General features: G+C 37.7%; 1 protein-coding gene across 1 annotated transcript in view; it reads left to right on the top strand.

Moving 5' to 3' along the window:
* The first annotated feature begins 4,661 nt into the window (after nt 1-4,661).
* AQR (aquarius intron-binding spliceosomal factor) overlaps nt 4,662-17,835 on the top strand; it is a 53,924-nt gene continuing 40,750 nt past the window's right edge. Inside the window, exons 1-10 of the mRNA XM_014941989.1 lie at nt 4,662-4,745; nt 5,594-5,650; nt 6,740-6,780; nt 7,772-7,807; nt 10,148-10,268; nt 11,574-11,714; nt 13,333-13,401; nt 13,916-14,016; nt 14,699-14,775; nt 16,046-16,110. Of these exons, the coding sequence (XP_014797475.1) occupies nt 4,662-4,745; nt 5,594-5,650; nt 6,740-6,780; nt 7,772-7,807; nt 10,148-10,268; nt 11,574-11,714; nt 13,333-13,401; nt 13,916-14,016; nt 14,699-14,775; nt 16,046-16,110 (792 nt within the window). The remainder of the gene's footprint in view (nt 4,746-5,593; nt 5,651-6,739; nt 6,781-7,771; nt 7,808-10,147; nt 10,269-11,573; nt 11,715-13,332; nt 13,402-13,915; nt 14,017-14,698; nt 14,776-16,045; nt 16,111-17,835) is intronic.

The raw sequence follows: 17,835 nt of genomic DNA, 5'->3' as shown, positions 1-17,835 counted from the left end.
TTACTAAACTGAGGCATCATTTTTGAAAGTACCCATATTTACTGAGTGGAAGTACGCATATTTACTGAGTGAGTACCCATATTTAATGAGATGAACACAGTGACAAACTCTTGAACTAGAAGAATGCACATAAATAAAATAGTAAAAGCAATGTGATGTGATTGAATCAAAACTATAATGAACATTTATGTGAATATTAACTGCTGTGCAGAAAAAACTATTAACGAAAGCAATAATCCCATCATTGTGCAAAAGCTTTTTACATGTTCAAAGATTCCCCTGATATTTACTGAGAAACATTTCCAAATTTTATTTACCTGAAAGCAGGTTAAATCAATACATTTCTTCTATTGTATAAACATTTCTTCTATTGTAAGAGACATGGGAGGTTTCTGGTCTTCTTTAAATAATGTACATACTATTCCATTTCTATGCCATTCATAACGCCCACCCCTTTCAAAAACTTATTTTATATAACTTTGCAAGTAACATTTCAAAATGCTGCATATTCATCGTCACTTTTCTTCTTTGGTTAGAGGAAAAGCTGTATCTGCAAGTTTGTATATAAACATGATGAGACTTCAAATTCTTATGTTTTGAACTTTCCTTTTCAGAGGGAAGCCTCTCAAAGAAATGCTTTTGTTTATGTGTAAAAGTGAACAAGCTAGAGATAAAAGCTGGTTTTAAAAGAGATGCAGTCTCCTAAGCATTCCAGCCTTGCTGCACAGAAAGCCTACCTGACAGATGGCTTCATGTCACTGGGGCTGGGACTCATCTGCCTTAAGTTAAGGTACCCAGTGTGCAGTAGTAGGTACTTCCCTAAAGCTAGGCTTACGTGGTTAGTATAATGCAATTGTATGAGGCCAGATAACACATTCCCATACAGCAGTGAGATGCTCCCCACCCTGGCAAGAAGGTTTTGATACCTTCAATTCTGTATGATGTTAGGGGAACTTCCGCCATCTCTGCTCCCCTGGTTACCAGGAGTTCAGGTGACAGAGGTGTGATAGCAGCCATCCCGTCGTTCCATGTCAAGGAGCAGGAGAAATTGCTGCTGCTCTACTGCAGCCACCAGGCTGAGGCACACGGGGAATCATCGCTCCCTGCGGCAGCGCTTGCTTGGAGGAGCAGGAGTCAGCGGGTGCTTGTTCATAATTTTGAAGGAACCTGATGACTGGAATGGGGAAGGGAATACCATTTGCAACCTGTTACCTGCTTTGGAACAAAGCTTTCCCACCAGAGTTTACATAGGTGCAATATAGTATCCATACCAACTCTGCATCTCTCTGTGCGGGGTTTATTTACGTCCAAGAAGCTAAAAGATAAAAGATTCAAAGTATAAATCTCTGTATTTGTGTGAAAGAGAAACAAAAAGTGAAACAACTTTTGTATTAAGTATGTAGCTGTTGGAATCTAGTTCCACTGGTCATGTCTCACTGGACACCCTAAAACAATAACAAATCTTAAAATCAATTAATATCAGAAATCCTTCAAGATTAATTGTTTGGAGTTTTCATTGCTAGAAATTAATCATTTCTCTGACTCTAGGTAGAACCTAAAATAATCTAAAAGATAGACAGGCCAGAACATAGAATCAACTCCTGCTAATTATCACTAAATTCTTCCTGACCCACTAATACTGTATTCCAGAGAGTATCATTGAGATAAAAGCAATGGTCAACTTATTGATGACCTTGGCTTTTAGCATTTACACAGAAGAGGAGAAAAGCATATTTTTCCTGGCTACATTAATATAGAAGGGCAAACATCCAAAACAGAAAGAGCTAATTAAGCAAGAAAGCAGCATTGAATATAAATTGACCAGGACTGTATGCAGACTAGAAATGAATAATAGTCTTGAAAACTGCATCTACTCAAATGTGTGACTTTTTAAATAATACATGTCTTCATGAATGAATTAACAGATTTTTGAAGAGAAAGAATATTTGATTTTCTTGGCATGTTAAGTCAATGAGTAGAGAAAGATGGAGAACTTCACAGAAGGCTGTGGGGACCATAGAGTGCAGGGTTTTATTTTTCCCCTGACTACAAAGCATTTTGGGGTGGAAAGTGACAGACGTGCCTCCACTCCGGGGGAAACCGAGTGTAGCATTCAAGAGACCAGTCCTAACAGACAGTTGTGAGCTGGGGTGAGAGTTGCCGATGGGGGCACAGGTACCACAGCAGGTACCATTATGCCTGGTCCCACCACAGCGCCTCTTTAAAGGTTAGACTGCTCTTGAGGCTTGAAAGCAATGTATTTTACCAAAGCACTAATTTATACTTTTGCTATTCATTTGTAGTCCTACTGTGTAACTAAACAATAGCCCTTATAGAGAAATACTGAATGCATTATTTATAGGGAGGAGATCTTTATAATTTTATTTGACATTGCCACCGAGGGATGTAATCATATTGCCTGTTAGGCATCTAACATTAGTTTCCAATATCAGAAGCTCCTTCAGAAAATAAGTCAGAGCACTTAAATTAGTTGTTTTGCCCTCTGGAGGGACTTCTGTCACCACACTGACAGTAGGGAGGTTTAAGACGACTAACCTCCTCTCTGGGACACCCAAGTGCCAAAAGTTAGATAAACACGGATTCCTTGTTGAGCTTTCAGAAGGAGAGATGAGAAGGTTTAAGTTACCCTTGGAGGGCTATTCTAGAAAATTTACCAAGTCCAAAATCTAGTTGCCTGCCTAATTTTTGGCGTGGTAATAATTAGGAAAAAAAAAAAAGTCACCTTGTAAAAAGTCACCTTCTAGGTAACACTTGAGCATGTGGTTAGAAAAGAAATCTAAGGTCATCAATTACTGCCACCTCTGATCCCAAGAAATCATCATAGCCTCTTCTAAGCATCCCATGGTCCATCTTAAACACAAGCCAAACTTTTGGCTCCCACCTGAAAGACAATTTCAGAAGCTTTCCGATTTTCAGCCAATATTTATAGGTAACAAACCTATATTCCTTTGTTCTTTTTCATCACTGATTTATAGCTTCAATAGTTCCCTCCCTGCCATTTACCTCTCTAGTCCACTTATGGATAGTAAAAGCACTCGGGGTTTTTTTTTTGCCACCAAACTGACAAGCTCTTACATTTCTACTTGTTCTGATACATACAAACATAAGCTATGTATGTTAGTTTCTGAGGCAGTCAAATATAGAACAACCTAATTGTGGAAGGTAAGTTGGAGAGGACACTGTAGGCAGTAAAGGCTCAGCTACACGCTGATATGGCTCAGGCAGCTTAGAGGTTAGGTACATTTCATTTGTATTTTGTACACTTGTACCAAGTGACAGAGAAAGGGCAGACACCAAAAGGGGTAGTTATATTTTCATAGATTTCAATACGCCTAAGTCAGTCACAAAGCTGGAATCTCTAGGTTGATTAACTTAAATTGAAGCATCTTAATACAGTGATTTTTATCACAATTTAAGTGTCAGATGGGGTACATTGGTTTAAGTGTATTTTAACTGTTTTGCATTTGCATATGTTTCATCAAATACAGATCTCTCTGAAGATTTCAATCATTAGACAAGACAATGCGCAATCCTTGTTATTGACAGAATTTATTACTGGTACTTTTGTAACTTTTTGATTTAACTGGCTTTCAGACAGAAAACTTAAATTTTCTGGATCATTTAAAGCGAAGGCACGCAGTAGGCATATTTATTTGAATGCAGCCATTGTCTGATCCTATCCAAGGTACTGTCATTACTTTTTTCCATTCCCATTGTACATTCTAATTCAACTTCAAAAAGAATATTTAGTTTAACCTCTGCTTGAAGAAATGAAATGGAGATCACCTTGATATCAAAACAAAGGAGGTCATATTCAAACAGACTTCAATGGTATCTGCCTGGAAGTTTAAAGTACTCAAGTGGCAGGTGCTGGATAATGAGCACAGAAACAAAGCACCGTAAACTTCTCTGGGGAGTCTGTTAATTTCCTCCTTAATCAATCTGTTTACCAAATAGAACGAGTTAATTGCGAGCTATTCCAAATCATTACTGAACTGCTGACTTCCTTGAGCTGGTACTTATTCCCTCTTACTTTTGCCTCTCCTCCACAGATTTCCCCAATTTTGGGGACGCGTGTCAGGCCGAGCGACGCTCAGATCTCGCTGCTGTTCCTTTGATGTTACTCAAGAGCGGGTCTTTTCCACAGGAGATGGACAGAAACCCTTGCTCTAACTGATAAATAAATGATACTATAGGAGTCACCCTGTTTACACAGCAGCTGAAGGGCGAACATTAAAGCTACCTGGCGTGTTAACTGCCTCCCTTTTCTTTTATGGCAGCCTTTCGGCTTTTACAGGCTCCTCAGCAGCTCCGTGACCTGCTCCTCCAAACGCTTCTCCTCGCCAAGGGCGGCCGGGCCCAGGGACAGGCCTTGACCGCGGCCCTCAGGAGCCCCTCAGGAGCCCCTCACCGCCCCGGGGGGGGAAACAAGGCAGCCCCCTCAGCGCCCCGGCGGCAGGGGCGGGGAATGCGCGGCAGGGGGCGCAGCCGCCTCCCCGTCCCTCCCCGCCGCCGCTCTAGCGCTCCTCGCCCCGGAAGCGCTCCCCTCTCGGCTGCTCCTCACCCGGAGGTCGGCTCGGCTGGGCTGGGCCTCGGCGGCGGGCCCGGGCCTCGGTGTTCCCCGTGTGTGTGCCCTCGCCATGGCGGCACCGGCGGCCTCGGCCCCGCCGAAGAAGATCGTGGCGCCCACCGTGTCGCAGATCAACGCGGAGTATGTGACCCAGGTAGGGCCGGGCCGGGGAGCGGGCCCCGGGGTCTGCGGGCCTGGAAAAGCGCCTCAAGGTAGATATGTTAGAATGGCCTTTGCCGTCCGTGGGTGTTAGGGGAAGGGTCCTGCTTTGGGGTGGGCGAGGAGAGATCTAGCGTCTGCGTTACCCGTGGAAGAGCACCTGCCCCCAGCGCTTTGGGACTGTCGGGGTTTACAAGAGCAGCCGGCAGCAGAAATCAGGTTTGTTATAATACGTGAAAAGCCGCTGACAGTTTCTCGTACAAAGCCATTCCAAGTGGCTTTGTACAAGCGCTCCTTTTTCGTGCTGGCTCTCCTTACTCTGCTACAGCATAAAATGGGGTAGGAAGCTCTTGCCACCGTAGCTCGGGAGTTGTGGTAAAGTGATGGGTACAGCAGATAGCCTTGAGGTATTAGGCCTTTGTATGTAGACTCTAGTTCTTGGTGAAATTCCTCCACGTAATCATTTGTAGTCTGAGGTGTGCAGCCCTTGAAAGATCATGATATATTTTTGAGGTAGAAGTAACTTAGAAAGTAGAAATAACAAGAAAGTAAGGCTAGAAGTAACTTAAGAAAAAAATTTGTTTATTATATAGCAGTCAGTGCATCTGAAACTTTTACAGAGGGTCAGAATTCTGTTGGAAAAGGTTTAGACATAAAACCTTTGGTGGTTGAAAACTGTTGTTGCTGGAAAACATAGTTTTGTTACCTGTAGTTACCATAAGCTGAAATTAAGCAAGATGATAATGAAATAAAGTTTGGGGATGGGATCTGTTATAGAGTTATTGTATTACTACAACTGAAAATGTATATATTTAACCTTTCTTTTATTTCCCCCCCATACAGTTAGCAAATAAATACTGGGCTCCACATGTGAAGAAAAAATCATCTTTCGATTCAAAGGTAAATACTGGAATTGTGTTGGGATGTAAAAGAATGACAGTTAGGCCTCTTCTGATGTGCTTATTTTGTATAAGAGTACAGGTGACTGCTTGGAAGGTCAACAGTTGCTTAACACACTGTGATTATAAATTGTTATATACCTGTAGTTATGAAGGTGTGCTATTGCAGTGCAGTTCTTCTGTATGCTACTTCAAAGTTCATTTTGGCCAATAACTTATAAGGCTAAAAGATTTTTGAGCATGTCCTTTGAGGTTAAAAGATTTTTGAGGAGAGACTACTTTTGGAAATCAAAGAAAGATAAAAGATGGAGGTATTACTGAACTGTATACTTCTTCCTAAAAGCTTCTTCAGAGAGTTTTGAGCAACAATTTTAGTGATGTTCTGGTGGATATACATGTGATGAATGTTTAAAATTTGGCCTGGTATGTTTGGTTTTGTGATAGTTTTCTGCAGAGCAGGGTTCTTAAATATTAGGTTTCTTTCCCTGTGGGTATTTGGCTAAATCTCCCTTTCCAACCTCAGTTTACTTGCTCTATAAGTATTTGTGATAGCATTTGTCTGGGATTGTTAGAGCTGGGATGTTTGTAAGCAGCTGAATTGCATCTCTGTGTAATGTGATGTGCCCAGGTTCTTTTATTCCTGTTGGAAAGACTAGGTAAAAGTATCTGAATTTGATTGTCGGTTGAAAGAAACAGTGACAACAGATAACTGAATTGATGCAGACTTGACTTTTGAAGACAATAAAAAAGCTTGCGTATCTGTTTGATTTTAATATAAAAATCTCAGTGTGATGTAGGTTATTCCTTCAGAATAATTTGAATGAAAGTCCTATCCGTTCTCCTATCGTTGTGTGCTTTCCCCTAAGTTGATTCACTTTCTCTGTGACAATGCGTGTCTGAGCCTTTTGGACTCTTCAGAGCTGAAACATAATTGTTACAACATTTTTGATCAAATAGCAGTACGCAGAGAGTAATTAATTCAGAGAAACTTTTAAATGCCTAAAATATCTTAATGCATTCCTTGCATACATTCACTTCGTGAAGTATATACAATTCTTAACCACTTTTTTTTAAATATCCTTTCCTGTAGGTTATTGAAGATGTATATACAAAGGAAATTGTCAGGTCAAAGTAAGTACACAAGTCACTTTCGCTTACAAACAAGCCTTCCAACATTATCTGTATTGAAGTGGTTTCTGATATATCACAGAGTATTTTAAAATGCAGTAACGTGTTGAAAGCATTTGAAAATGGCTCAAAATAAGTAATTTAATCATTATGATATTTCAAAGTCTGAATGTGGCAAAAAGAAAGTTCATGATCTTGTAATTCTTTGCTGTGATGATTGTATATAATATTGTTTGGTTTCTTGATCTATTGTGTTTTGTGCTGGTTTTGTTGTAATGGTTATAGAAGGCTGGTACCTTCTTTTGCACCAAGGTATATAAAGCAAAAGAATCAGTTGAGGAATGTGCTGCCTCTATGTTTTTGCTATTTCCCTAATTATTGTTACCAAGTTTATAAAGGGCAAGTCTCATTTCAATGAATTGTAATGTTAGATGGGGGAGACAAAGAATACAAGATATTCTGCATTTTACAGCTGTGTGTACAGAAAACAATTGTAACTGTAGCTGTTTGGAGGTTTCCAGGCAAAGTTTGAGCTCTGGAGATAAATCTGTTTATGATTCCTTTATGAAAATAATCTCAGAATTGCCATACAGGATCAGAGCAAGCTTCTATTTCCAGTCACTAAGAAGAGGTACCATTCCGAACTGATTAAATATATAGTTGTAGTTCTCCAGAAGATACTCTCAGCTTCTACCTATTTATGTCTTTGAGGCTGTTGGAAGCTGTGTTTTCATGTTTAAAAGATCTAATTTTTTTTTTAATGTGAATTTGATTGCTTGATGAACCTGCATGAACTTTAGCTTCCACAGTGCTACAGGAGTTGCTTTTGCATTCAAGCAGTTGCTTTTGCATGGAAATGGGTGGGCAGAAAGAATTCCTATAGAGGTTTTGTTATATAACAAAATAAGGAAAAATAGAGCCGTCTTCCATGCAGCTAAGATGTTTATGGGAGTCTTTTTACCTCTGTGTTAATTGATTACTTTTTCCTTTCTAGGTTTGCTATTAGAAAGATAATGCTTCTTGAATTCAGGTAAGCTCATTGGAGTGAAATCTTAAGTATTTTTTTTTTTTGTAGGAATGTGTAAAGATGAGAAGCAAACGAAGGGTAGTACGTCAGCTTGAAAGTAGTATACTCACTTGTTTGTACCTACTAAAGCCTTGGGTCACGTACCTCGGAAAATTAAATGAGGAGAGCTTAATTTGAGGTGGAAATGATTTCATAAGCATAATTAACATATCAGAATGTCTTGTTTTATGATTCTGAATTTCTAGTTTAATTGAAGCACCAAAGAAGGCAGTGTGAATGAGATCGGTGAAAAACTTGCATCTGTAATTTGGAATGTGTCATTAAGCCTTAACTCGCTGATGTCAGGGGAAGTTTTTGGATTGTCTCTTACTGCGAGGGTGAAAATAAATTGTGCTGCAGCAGCATCACTAACGTTTTCTTCACTTGAAAAGAAATGGAAATCTGTTTGGGGGATTTTTACAGCTAGTTCAGACTTCCCTGGAAGAACATACAAATCTTGTCTAAAATGATGTAAAATAAATAATTTTAGTATTTTCAAACTATTCTAAAATATTTAGAAACACAATATTCAGTGTTCTGTTTGTCTCTGGTTTTTTTCTCTCAAATCTTATGAGCAGAAAAAATAAGATGATTTTTGGTTGAAATATTTCAGCATTTTCAAAGAATCTAAGTAGAAACTAGACCCAAGTAGAAACTTCCCTCTGTTTCCTGCTTCTTTGTTAGAGAAGGCTGAAGAGGAAAATGTAAGCTACAGTTTGGGATTTGGCACTAACAAATGGCATGCTGGTAGCGTGACTTCTGGAATCCGTGTGCCAGCAATACCATGGAGTTAGAGGTTTTTAGCCTTTCTGTGAACATTCTTAGTGTTACCAGCTCTAATGTAACTTTAGTACTTTCTGGTCTACAGCCCCATCTACTGCTGTTTGTCCTGCAAGTCATTTTCTCTCTTTTATTTACCCCCACACCTCCCCATTGGTCTGTCAAACTCTCCTGTTTTCACACACATGAGATTTTGTTCTTCGTTCTTGCTTACATATATTTATCCTCACTTGGGGCCATAATAGTGTTTTACTAAAATGTATTGAAGTATATTCAGATTCCTGGGTGAAATTAACTATGGAGGTCTGTGGATTTTGTGGAATTTTTTCCCCCTCCCATTGGCAGATCCAAGCTCTTGGGAAGCAGTATGTATTTCATCTTCTATACGCCCATAAAGTTATCTCAGCTCCATCTGAAGCTATACATTCCAGCTGAGCTCCCAGGAAGTGGAAATCCCTGTCTGACCATTAATGAGCCTTTTGCCTCTGGTTACACACAAGTCCTCACTGCCTCTTTTCACCACCGTCTCTGGTACTTGTCTTACCTGAAATTATTTTCAGAAAAGTAAGCTGTGGAAAAAGTAAATAGGTAAAACTGACTTGGCTAATGAGGAGCCAGATGAATGTTAGAGAGGAAGGGAGGAAGGAAGGGATAAGCTGCTTGTTTAGGAAGAAATCCGACTTTCTGCTTTCCGGTGGCAGTTGTTACAGTAGCACAAGGTGCAAGTGCATTGTTGAATATGATGGATTTTGGGATTGCCTCCTCAGGAGTAACTATCCTGCATGGCTTCAAGAGGAAGTTAAAGGAGGGAGACGGTTTCTTGTCCAAATAGCCTCTCTAAGATGTAATTTTAAGGGTTTCTTCTGAGAAATGTGCTATATTAATGAAGAAGAAATGCTCGTTGCTGGGAAGCTGCTATTTTCCAGTGTCCAGTAATCTTTTTTCACCTTCTTGAAAACACTTAATCACTCCCCTAATATTCAGTGCTTTAGTTTAGGTGCACTGTAATGTAATATTTTTATTGCCTTTATATGATGAGAAGCTTAAAATCTCTCTAGGTGATTTGTGGTTTTTTAGGAGAAAGGTTATTGAATAATAGAAATAGTATTATACAGTAGATCTTTGTGTCTTAAGCTAGGAAATGCTGCATGTGACATTCCTTGGGGGTGAAGAAGTGAAGGGTTTTTGGTTTGTCTTTTTTTTTTTTTCTCCTCCTATTGGAAAATCAACACGAATTCATGTTCTGACTTTGCATTGAGCTGTGGCTACTTGTTACATTTGAAAACCCTCTGGTGAATGTGTCTTCCTGAAAAGAAATTCATCTATCTCTTGTAGCAGTTACTGAGTCTAACAAGTTTTGCTGCAGTGACCTAGATGAGAGGTAACTTCAGGAACTCCTCACAAACTGTAAGGATGGCTTTAAGGAGAAGGAGGAAAACACCCCTGTGGGTAACTGCTCTTTCAAATGAGTGACAGATTATGTGGGTGGCAGCAACTAATGAAATACTCTTTGTCTCTTCACAGCCAGTACCTTGAAAATTACCTATGGATGAATTATTCTCCAGAGGTGTCCAGTAAGGCATATTTAATGTCAATCTGCTGTATGGTGAATGAGAAGTTCAGAGAGAATGTCCCTGCGTGGGAGGTAACCAATTTCAATTACAGCTCGAATTGTCTTTGATCCGCGAGTTGCAGCTTGTGCAGTGTGCTCACTTCTACTGACAGAAGGTAGCAAAGCTCGTAGCATTAAAACTAAATGGTACCTCAGCTGGAATGTCTTATATGATGTTTTAAAGTGTGTGTTCTTTTTGGAGAAAGCAATGGATGGACAAAAAAATCGCCTAATTCCTTCTGGAATTCCTTTGTTCTACTGTGTGCTGCCTTTACATAATTAGCAGCATTTGGTTTTTTTGTCACTTGACAAAGGACGGACATTGACAGAGAAGTTCTTGCTCTGATACTGAAAGAAAAAAAGATGTTTATATCTGTGGGTAGACAAAAGCACTGTAAGTCTAACATATCATCCAGTAGTGTCTTGCTTAAAACTGTGAATATGGTTTTGTAGCTTTCTTCCATGAAATTTTATACTGATATGGTCTCTTACTCTGCTTCCCTGTGTACTGTTTTTTGTAATGATAGGTTTAGAAATGATTCAGTGTTTCTACAAACCGTCCAGTTCTCACTGGCCATTTCAACAGCATGAGCCTATTTAGAAATTTACGCAGGCATTATTTCAGAAGCACACTTACTCCTGTAGTAGTGCCATTACTTCAGTGCTGGCAAAGCACAAAGGATTAATAACTTGCTCGTATGATGTCTGTGCCTAGTTTTGTTCTAGATGCAAAATGACAGGTACTTGTTACTTTCCAAGCAACTTAGTTAAATTTGATACATTGTAAATTTGCCCTCGTAAAGGAACCATTTTATTTACACAGTTATTTGGTTTCCTTATCTTTTGGTTTATCTTTTTCTAGCTTAGATACTTGAATGATAGTTCCACAACTGTAATTAATCTCTGGTGTTTTTTTACCTGCTTACTTTTTGCAGATCACTAAACAGCTGCCGTAGTTTTGCCCCATTATCTACCAATTCTCTTCTAACCTCTGTTATTTTACAGTAATTCTGTGCGATCACCAGTTGAATATTCCCACAACACAATCTGTTCCACTTGTGCTTCTTGTTCAGTTTGTCCTGTGCATCACCTGTCTTAGATGAGGCAAATGGCAGTAGTCCCAGTGAGAGCATTCCCGTAGCATGAGGATCTTTGGACAGGAGAATACTGTTAGTGCTGCCTGGTCAGAAGAAATGAAAAAGAGGGAAAAAAAAATAATCCAATCCTTCCTTTTATAGATTTAAATGGGTTTAGAGAACTTAAGCTATGTTGTGTGAATGAAGATTAAAATTATTTGTATCAACCTGACTCAAAATCAACCTCCTCTTCTATTCCTAGACATTCAAAAAAAAGCCAGAACACTTTCCCTTCTTTTTCAAATGCATACTGGAAGCATCGCTGGTTGAAAATGACAGTGAATACTCTCTGCAGGAACAGACAGTCCTGCTGCTTTTCCTTGATCACTGCTTCAATAGTTTGGTATGTTAAAAGTAACTGTAATACTTCAGTGTGTTTATGCTGTTCTGTGTGAATAGGCATTTAATTTTAGCAATTTCTTCTTACAAGACAGATAAAACAAAATTCCCATTTAAGGAAGAAGATGCTAGTGGAGGACATTTACCTCTCTTTTTGACTCTCATGATGTTTGGTTTTCTCTGACACGAGGTCATAAAAGAGACTTGAAATTGGAGGATTGGCACTTACTGCAATTTAAAGGCATATATGCAGACAAATTTTAAATGGTGCTTAAAAAAATGTATTTATATTTGAAAAGGTGCTTTACATTAAAAGTAGATTACTTACTACTGTACTCTTTTTAGTTTGGCTGGCAAATTGCACAAAATTATTTCCATTAACTATCGAGAAAGATAGTAATTTTTCACTTTTGAAACCAGGTTTAGATAATATTTATATCTACACTTCTCTTAAGTTAGCTTTAAGAAAGCATTGGACTAAGTTGTGCTCTCAGTCTGTAGTGAACAAACAGTTATAGATCCTAATTAGCAAGTGTGGAGAACAATTTAAAATTATCTGTTACATGAAACAGTACTCTGTTACCTCTCTTGCTACAGGGTTTTTTCTTTACTTATGCTCAGGATGTATCAGCCAAAATCAGGATCTGAACAAGTAAAGAACAAAATCGTGTCTGGCAGACAAAACAATTGAGAAAGTATATGATTTGATGTTTGGACTTAGGAGTGATTATGGGAGCCAGTAATCATTGTGAACCTTATGCATATAGTTTATCGAGGTAGTATTTTTCTGTAGTGACCATGGTACAACAGATCTTCACTTTTAAGGAGGGTTTGATAGTGATGGTATGGAATCCTGTTTGCAGAACATTTTTCCCATTTAACATGATATAGAAGCCAGTAACAAAGTGCTTGTAAAAGTGTGGTGCTATTTGATGCTGCACTTCTGTGACTCTGCCGTTCTGCATTTCACAAAGAAGTGTTTTAAGTAAGGAGCACTGAAGTGTTAAGTTTCAGAATGCTGAGAATACAGTATCTGTCCATGAAGACATATCTAAGATGTTAATTGAACTTTTTCAGTAGTTTAGGAGAGAAATAAATCTCTGTGGATCCAGATTACAGGCAGAGTTGGAGAGCGAACATTTGAAACAACAATTGAAGTTGCATGAACTATAGAAAAAATTAATTATTTCAAATAATGGGAAGAGTGCAGATGAATTTGAAGAAACTTGCTAAATGAAGGGCTTCAACAGAGAACAAATAGAGTAAAAACAGAGAAAGCACAGTAAGAAAATTCAGTTCAAGAGCAAGAAATGACTGAAGAAGCGAAATCAGTTCTCATCAGCTTCTATGTTAAAATTACTTATATTGATGGGGCCCCTGTTGAAGTATTAAGAACTGACAGAATCCATGAAAAGAACCTAAAAGGCGAAAGTCGTCAACAGTTTTAAGTGTTACTGGGTAGGGCTATTGTGCAGTTTCCTGTTAGGAAATTGTGAATCTAATACAACAACATATGCGTTTTTGTCAGATAGTGATGTACATGGATGCATTTTGTAAGACAGGCACATCAGAAAACATAAGAATTTTTAAAAAAACATTTTCTGTCTGTAACTTTTTAACAGGAAGTGGACTTGATCAGAAGTCAGGTGCAGCAGCTCATTTCCTTACCGATGTGGATGGCTCTACAACCTGTAAGCATAGCACTGTAAACTGGCAGAGCAATCTTCTAGGCACTGTGCAAGTCCTGCAAAGTGAATTCTTACAGAGTACTGTTATGGAAGTCTAATATTTAAAGCTGCCTACATTGCTATGGAATTATATTTTTGCTTTCTTGCTAAAATTCTCTTTATTGTTTGTTGTAAATTTCCATGTAATTGTAATTACTAATTAATTATGTAACTTTCCATAAAACTAAACCTTGTTGCTTATAGCTTCTTCAAGCTGTGATTTGTAGATAAGGCCATGAAATCACAGCAACTGGGGAATGGAGCTGACATCTAGCCATGGCTAGACTCCCTCTGACTATCCCATCTCTCTGGGATTACAGTCTTGTTTTACGGTGATACTTAGTGAGATTAATCCAAGGCAGCTGTTTATTTCAGTTTGTTATATATTTTTTCTTTTTTAATAAGAAGATTGGATTGTATTTTGATCTCTCATGAAAACAAGGGTTCTTGGTGATTGAATAACATTTTAACATTTCAGAAACGGCTGGAACAAGAGCTGAAAAAGACACCAAAACTAAGAAAATTCTGGAATCTAATTAAGAAAAATGATGAGAAAATGGATGAGGAGTCAAGAAAGCGGTATGTTACAGAAGCCTTTTTTCCTGTTAAATCCAAAGCCCTTAATGCATTCATTGTGTTCCAGCTAAAATAAATTGTTTCAATTAAAAAAATGTGTTTTTAAAAAAAACCTATGAAGATGGCAAATAAAGATTGATCATACGTGGTTTCCTGGAAACTACTTTGTTTTCCAGTAGTCTTTATGCAAAGTACTGTTATAGAACTTTAATATTTTATTTGATCAGTGAATTTGTGATACCAAACGTTTAAGCTAAAGGATGAAAGCCATAAGAGAATATTCGTGTAGTTACTCATATTTTTTTCATGACCTTTAGCGAATGTTCAGCTCTTAAGTAAATAGCTTATGCAAGTTTTGGAATAAATTTCTGTATATCTCACCAGAGTTAAATGTTTCAATACCTTTGTGTTGCAGTGTGGTAAGGTGTAGGTGGTGACATACTTCTCCTCTTTGAGTCAGTAGAAGCATGGGTTGTTAATGAGTTCTGTGCCTAAAAATGTAGACTCTGCTAATCGGTCTGCCTGAATGCAGAGAGAAGAGTTATCATCTAAACAGTTTATGTGTCTTTCAAAGCACCATTATATAAATTTTAAAGCAGCTAGTTTTGTATAAGTGAAAGATACAATGTGCTTCTAGTCTGCATTTAAGGAATATTAATGTTTTTATCCTATGTCTGATTTTTAGAGCATATCAGGAGAGAAGATTTCTTTCACAGCTCATTCAGAAGTTCATTTCTGTGCTAAAATCAATACCTGTCTCAGGTAACTGTGGTTCTTGTGTTACTTTGTTATCTGATAATCTGTCTTATATTTTTTTTTTTCTTTTGGTGAAGCAACTACTCCTTAGGATACCAACCTGAGGTCGGTGACCTTCTCTGGATGGGGTTTTAGTGAAATCCATGCCTGTCTGCATGGACTTCATGTCAAAATTAGTATTCAAATCTGTATCTGCTTTAAAAATGAAATAGCAGAAAGCTACTTTTAACCTCTTCTCCTTCTGTTCAGTATGGATTTAATAAAAAAAATATTTCTTGAGTACTGATATTCTTTGTTGTGTGCTTACAGCCTTCTTACGGCATTAAAGCATTTCATACTTACTTAGATGCATTGTTAAACAGGTGGTATAAATGCATATCATAAGGCTCTATTCTGTCAGTACTGTTGATTTATGGTAAGAACAAAAGCCTAAGTGAAGTGAAATTCTGTAAGATTTGACTGCTCTTGATTTATAAGTCATTGTGACAGGGAAAATTATATGCTTGCCTGATTTAGAAAGGAAATGTATTTGTACAGGGAGGTGTTAACCTTTTGACAAAAAAGGCTTATTATGCTTTAAGTACAGCACAATTTGGGTGAAATCACTTCCCAGAGTTCTGCCTTTCCTCTTAAACTCTTAGCAAACTTCAGCTCTTAACTGAGCTCTAAAGGGAAATTCTGTGTATCATGGCTTCCTCAGAAAGGATACCTATCCCCTTTGTTTTCCCAATTATGCAAGACCTTTTTTAGGAAGATTTACATGAACAGTTCTTTGGAGGCTTCAGGAAGTGGATATTCATTAAAACAGACTTAGTGTTGTGTTTTGAGATGATTCTAAGGGCTCCTTAGTAGCCACCACTGAGCACCTTTCAATATTGTCAATGCCTTTTGCACACACCTTGATTGTAGCTTTTAAACAGGTATTTTTGAGTGCCTGGAGTTAAAGTTCTTAAGCAGCTTAGCAGGCCCTTGGTATCTTGTGGAAGTGTGCATTTTTGTATGTCACATTGGTTGTTTTTTTTCAGAGTGGATAAAATCACTTCTGAAACTGTGTGATTCCATTACTTTCTTATATCCAAAAATCTTCTAGTTTGCAATGAAAAAAAAGGATTGTTTCAGAAAACAAGAAGAATGTGCTAGTTAGCTTTTTTATCTTGTTAAAAGCTAGTACTGGTATATTAGTAGCATTTATTACATTTTTAAAGAGTAGTTCAAGTACAAATATATTGTGATGTGGATCAATTGCAAAAAGAAATTATTTTTTTTTCCTATCTAGGTCCTGTTTCTATGGACAAAGTTCATTATTGTGAGAGATTCATTGAACTCATGCTAGATCTTGAGGTAAGTAGCTAAATTGTTTCAACCTGTTACCAGGTGTAAAGTCATTATTACAGCTTTATTCCAGTTACAGATGGTTATGTTACAAGTTGTGCATATGGTTGCTTAGTAGTGGTTTTCCATCTGTAAACAGGAGATTGTAGCAGTGTATCCACACTGGGAACTAACTAGCAATGTTTGTCAACCAGGTTAACTGTTAGAGAAAACTACAATCCTAAATTGCTCAGTGAAGAAGACTGTTAATTGGAGTAGTGGTAATGATTCTGGCAATTGATGAAAAAATGTGATACTTTAATCTGCTAGGAATAACCCAGGAGTATTCTTCCCGGTGCATAATAGGTCAATTAAAGTATCTTTTGCATTGTGGGGTATAATCCCAGAAAGCATTGTTACTTCTGAAATGCAAGCTATTTCTATTTGACTAGAATTCATTATCTAGAAGTAACTGGTGCTGATCTAGGTTTGTTAAAGAGTAATAAGAGGCTGAGTGAGGTTTTTTTCAGTAGAGAAAGTGGGACACCTTACCACATTGCTTCACACTATCAGAATTAAAATAAAAGACATTAATTTATAATTTGTCGCATGAGTAGCGATTTATTTAAAATAACTTCAGATTTAGAAGACATTCTGAAATAAGACAGAGTTTTCTGAAACAGTAAGCACAGGGACTTAAAATGGCTTGATCTTGAACTCATACAAGCTAACTGTCCTCTGATAAATCACTTAAGTAGCCTTTGATTTTAGTTGCAATTGAAGGAATTCTTTAAATGAGAGCTTGTTTTCTTATGGATATAATGTACCCTCATAGTGAAAATTTGTATTTGAAGGTAAACTTAAGTCTGGCTGTTGGCCAAAATGCTTAGAGTCAGTACGTTTGATGTTAGTTCTCACTAGGTATTACAGGAAGGTTGGAACTCAGTTTATGAAGCCTGTGTAAATGACTGGAAAAAGCAAATGAAAAATTACCTGTAAATACAAGTCTTTTTGCCTCAGTAGCATGTACTGTGTTCATGGGCTCTTTTTACTTATACTCTGAAAAAGCCCTCAACATTTGTTTTGTATTAAAGTGTATAGACTGCCATCAAAACTTGGTGATTCGATAATTTGAAAGGAATGACTCCATGGAAAGTTTTTACAATTTCCCGAGTTTGGTTTTTGTAATTACTGTGCAGGACAATTAACATTTTCTACCACAGATTTTTTTTTTATTTTCTTCTTCTTAGTTCTAAACACCATATTGATCTTTTTGGCTTTCTGAATTTAGTTTGTAGATTCCATTGAGAACAACTCATTTTTCTCTTGAATTGTTGAGGTGTACTACTGTATGCTGTTGAACAGTTGCTACATATAGCAGCTTAAGCTGTTTACATTGAGAAGAACCGATCTCAGTTTTGTTTACAAAAAAACTTTTACCAGTTTTTAATTAAGATTTGAAAAATCCTTAGGTCTAGTTTGAGAATCTTGACTAGAAGATACCGTGCCATATTTAGAAGTAACGCCGTTTGCAGTCTTGAGAAAGACAAGCTTAAAATTCATTAAATTAGTATTAAAAAACAAAAGTTTGAACTATGTTGCAGTACTTTGACGTATCTTTTGTACCATACAGCCATTATGTAGACACTAGTAATTGCTTTATTTAATTTACTTCTGTTACTGGCAGGGTGCAATCACGCTAATGGCAGGTTTGTGCCATGCTCCCACTCCTGTGAAAGGCTGCGTTCGTACCTG

The sequence above is a fragment of the Calidris pugnax genome, unplaced genomic scaffold (assembly GCF_001431845.1).
Source record: "Calidris pugnax isolate Ruff unplaced genomic scaffold, ASM143184v1 scaffold56, whole genome shotgun sequence".
NCBI lineage: Eukaryota > Metazoa > Chordata > Aves > Charadriiformes > Scolopacidae > Calidris > Calidris pugnax.
Note: the sequence above shows the minus strand (reverse complement) of the source record. Positions and strands in the feature narration are given on the sequence as shown.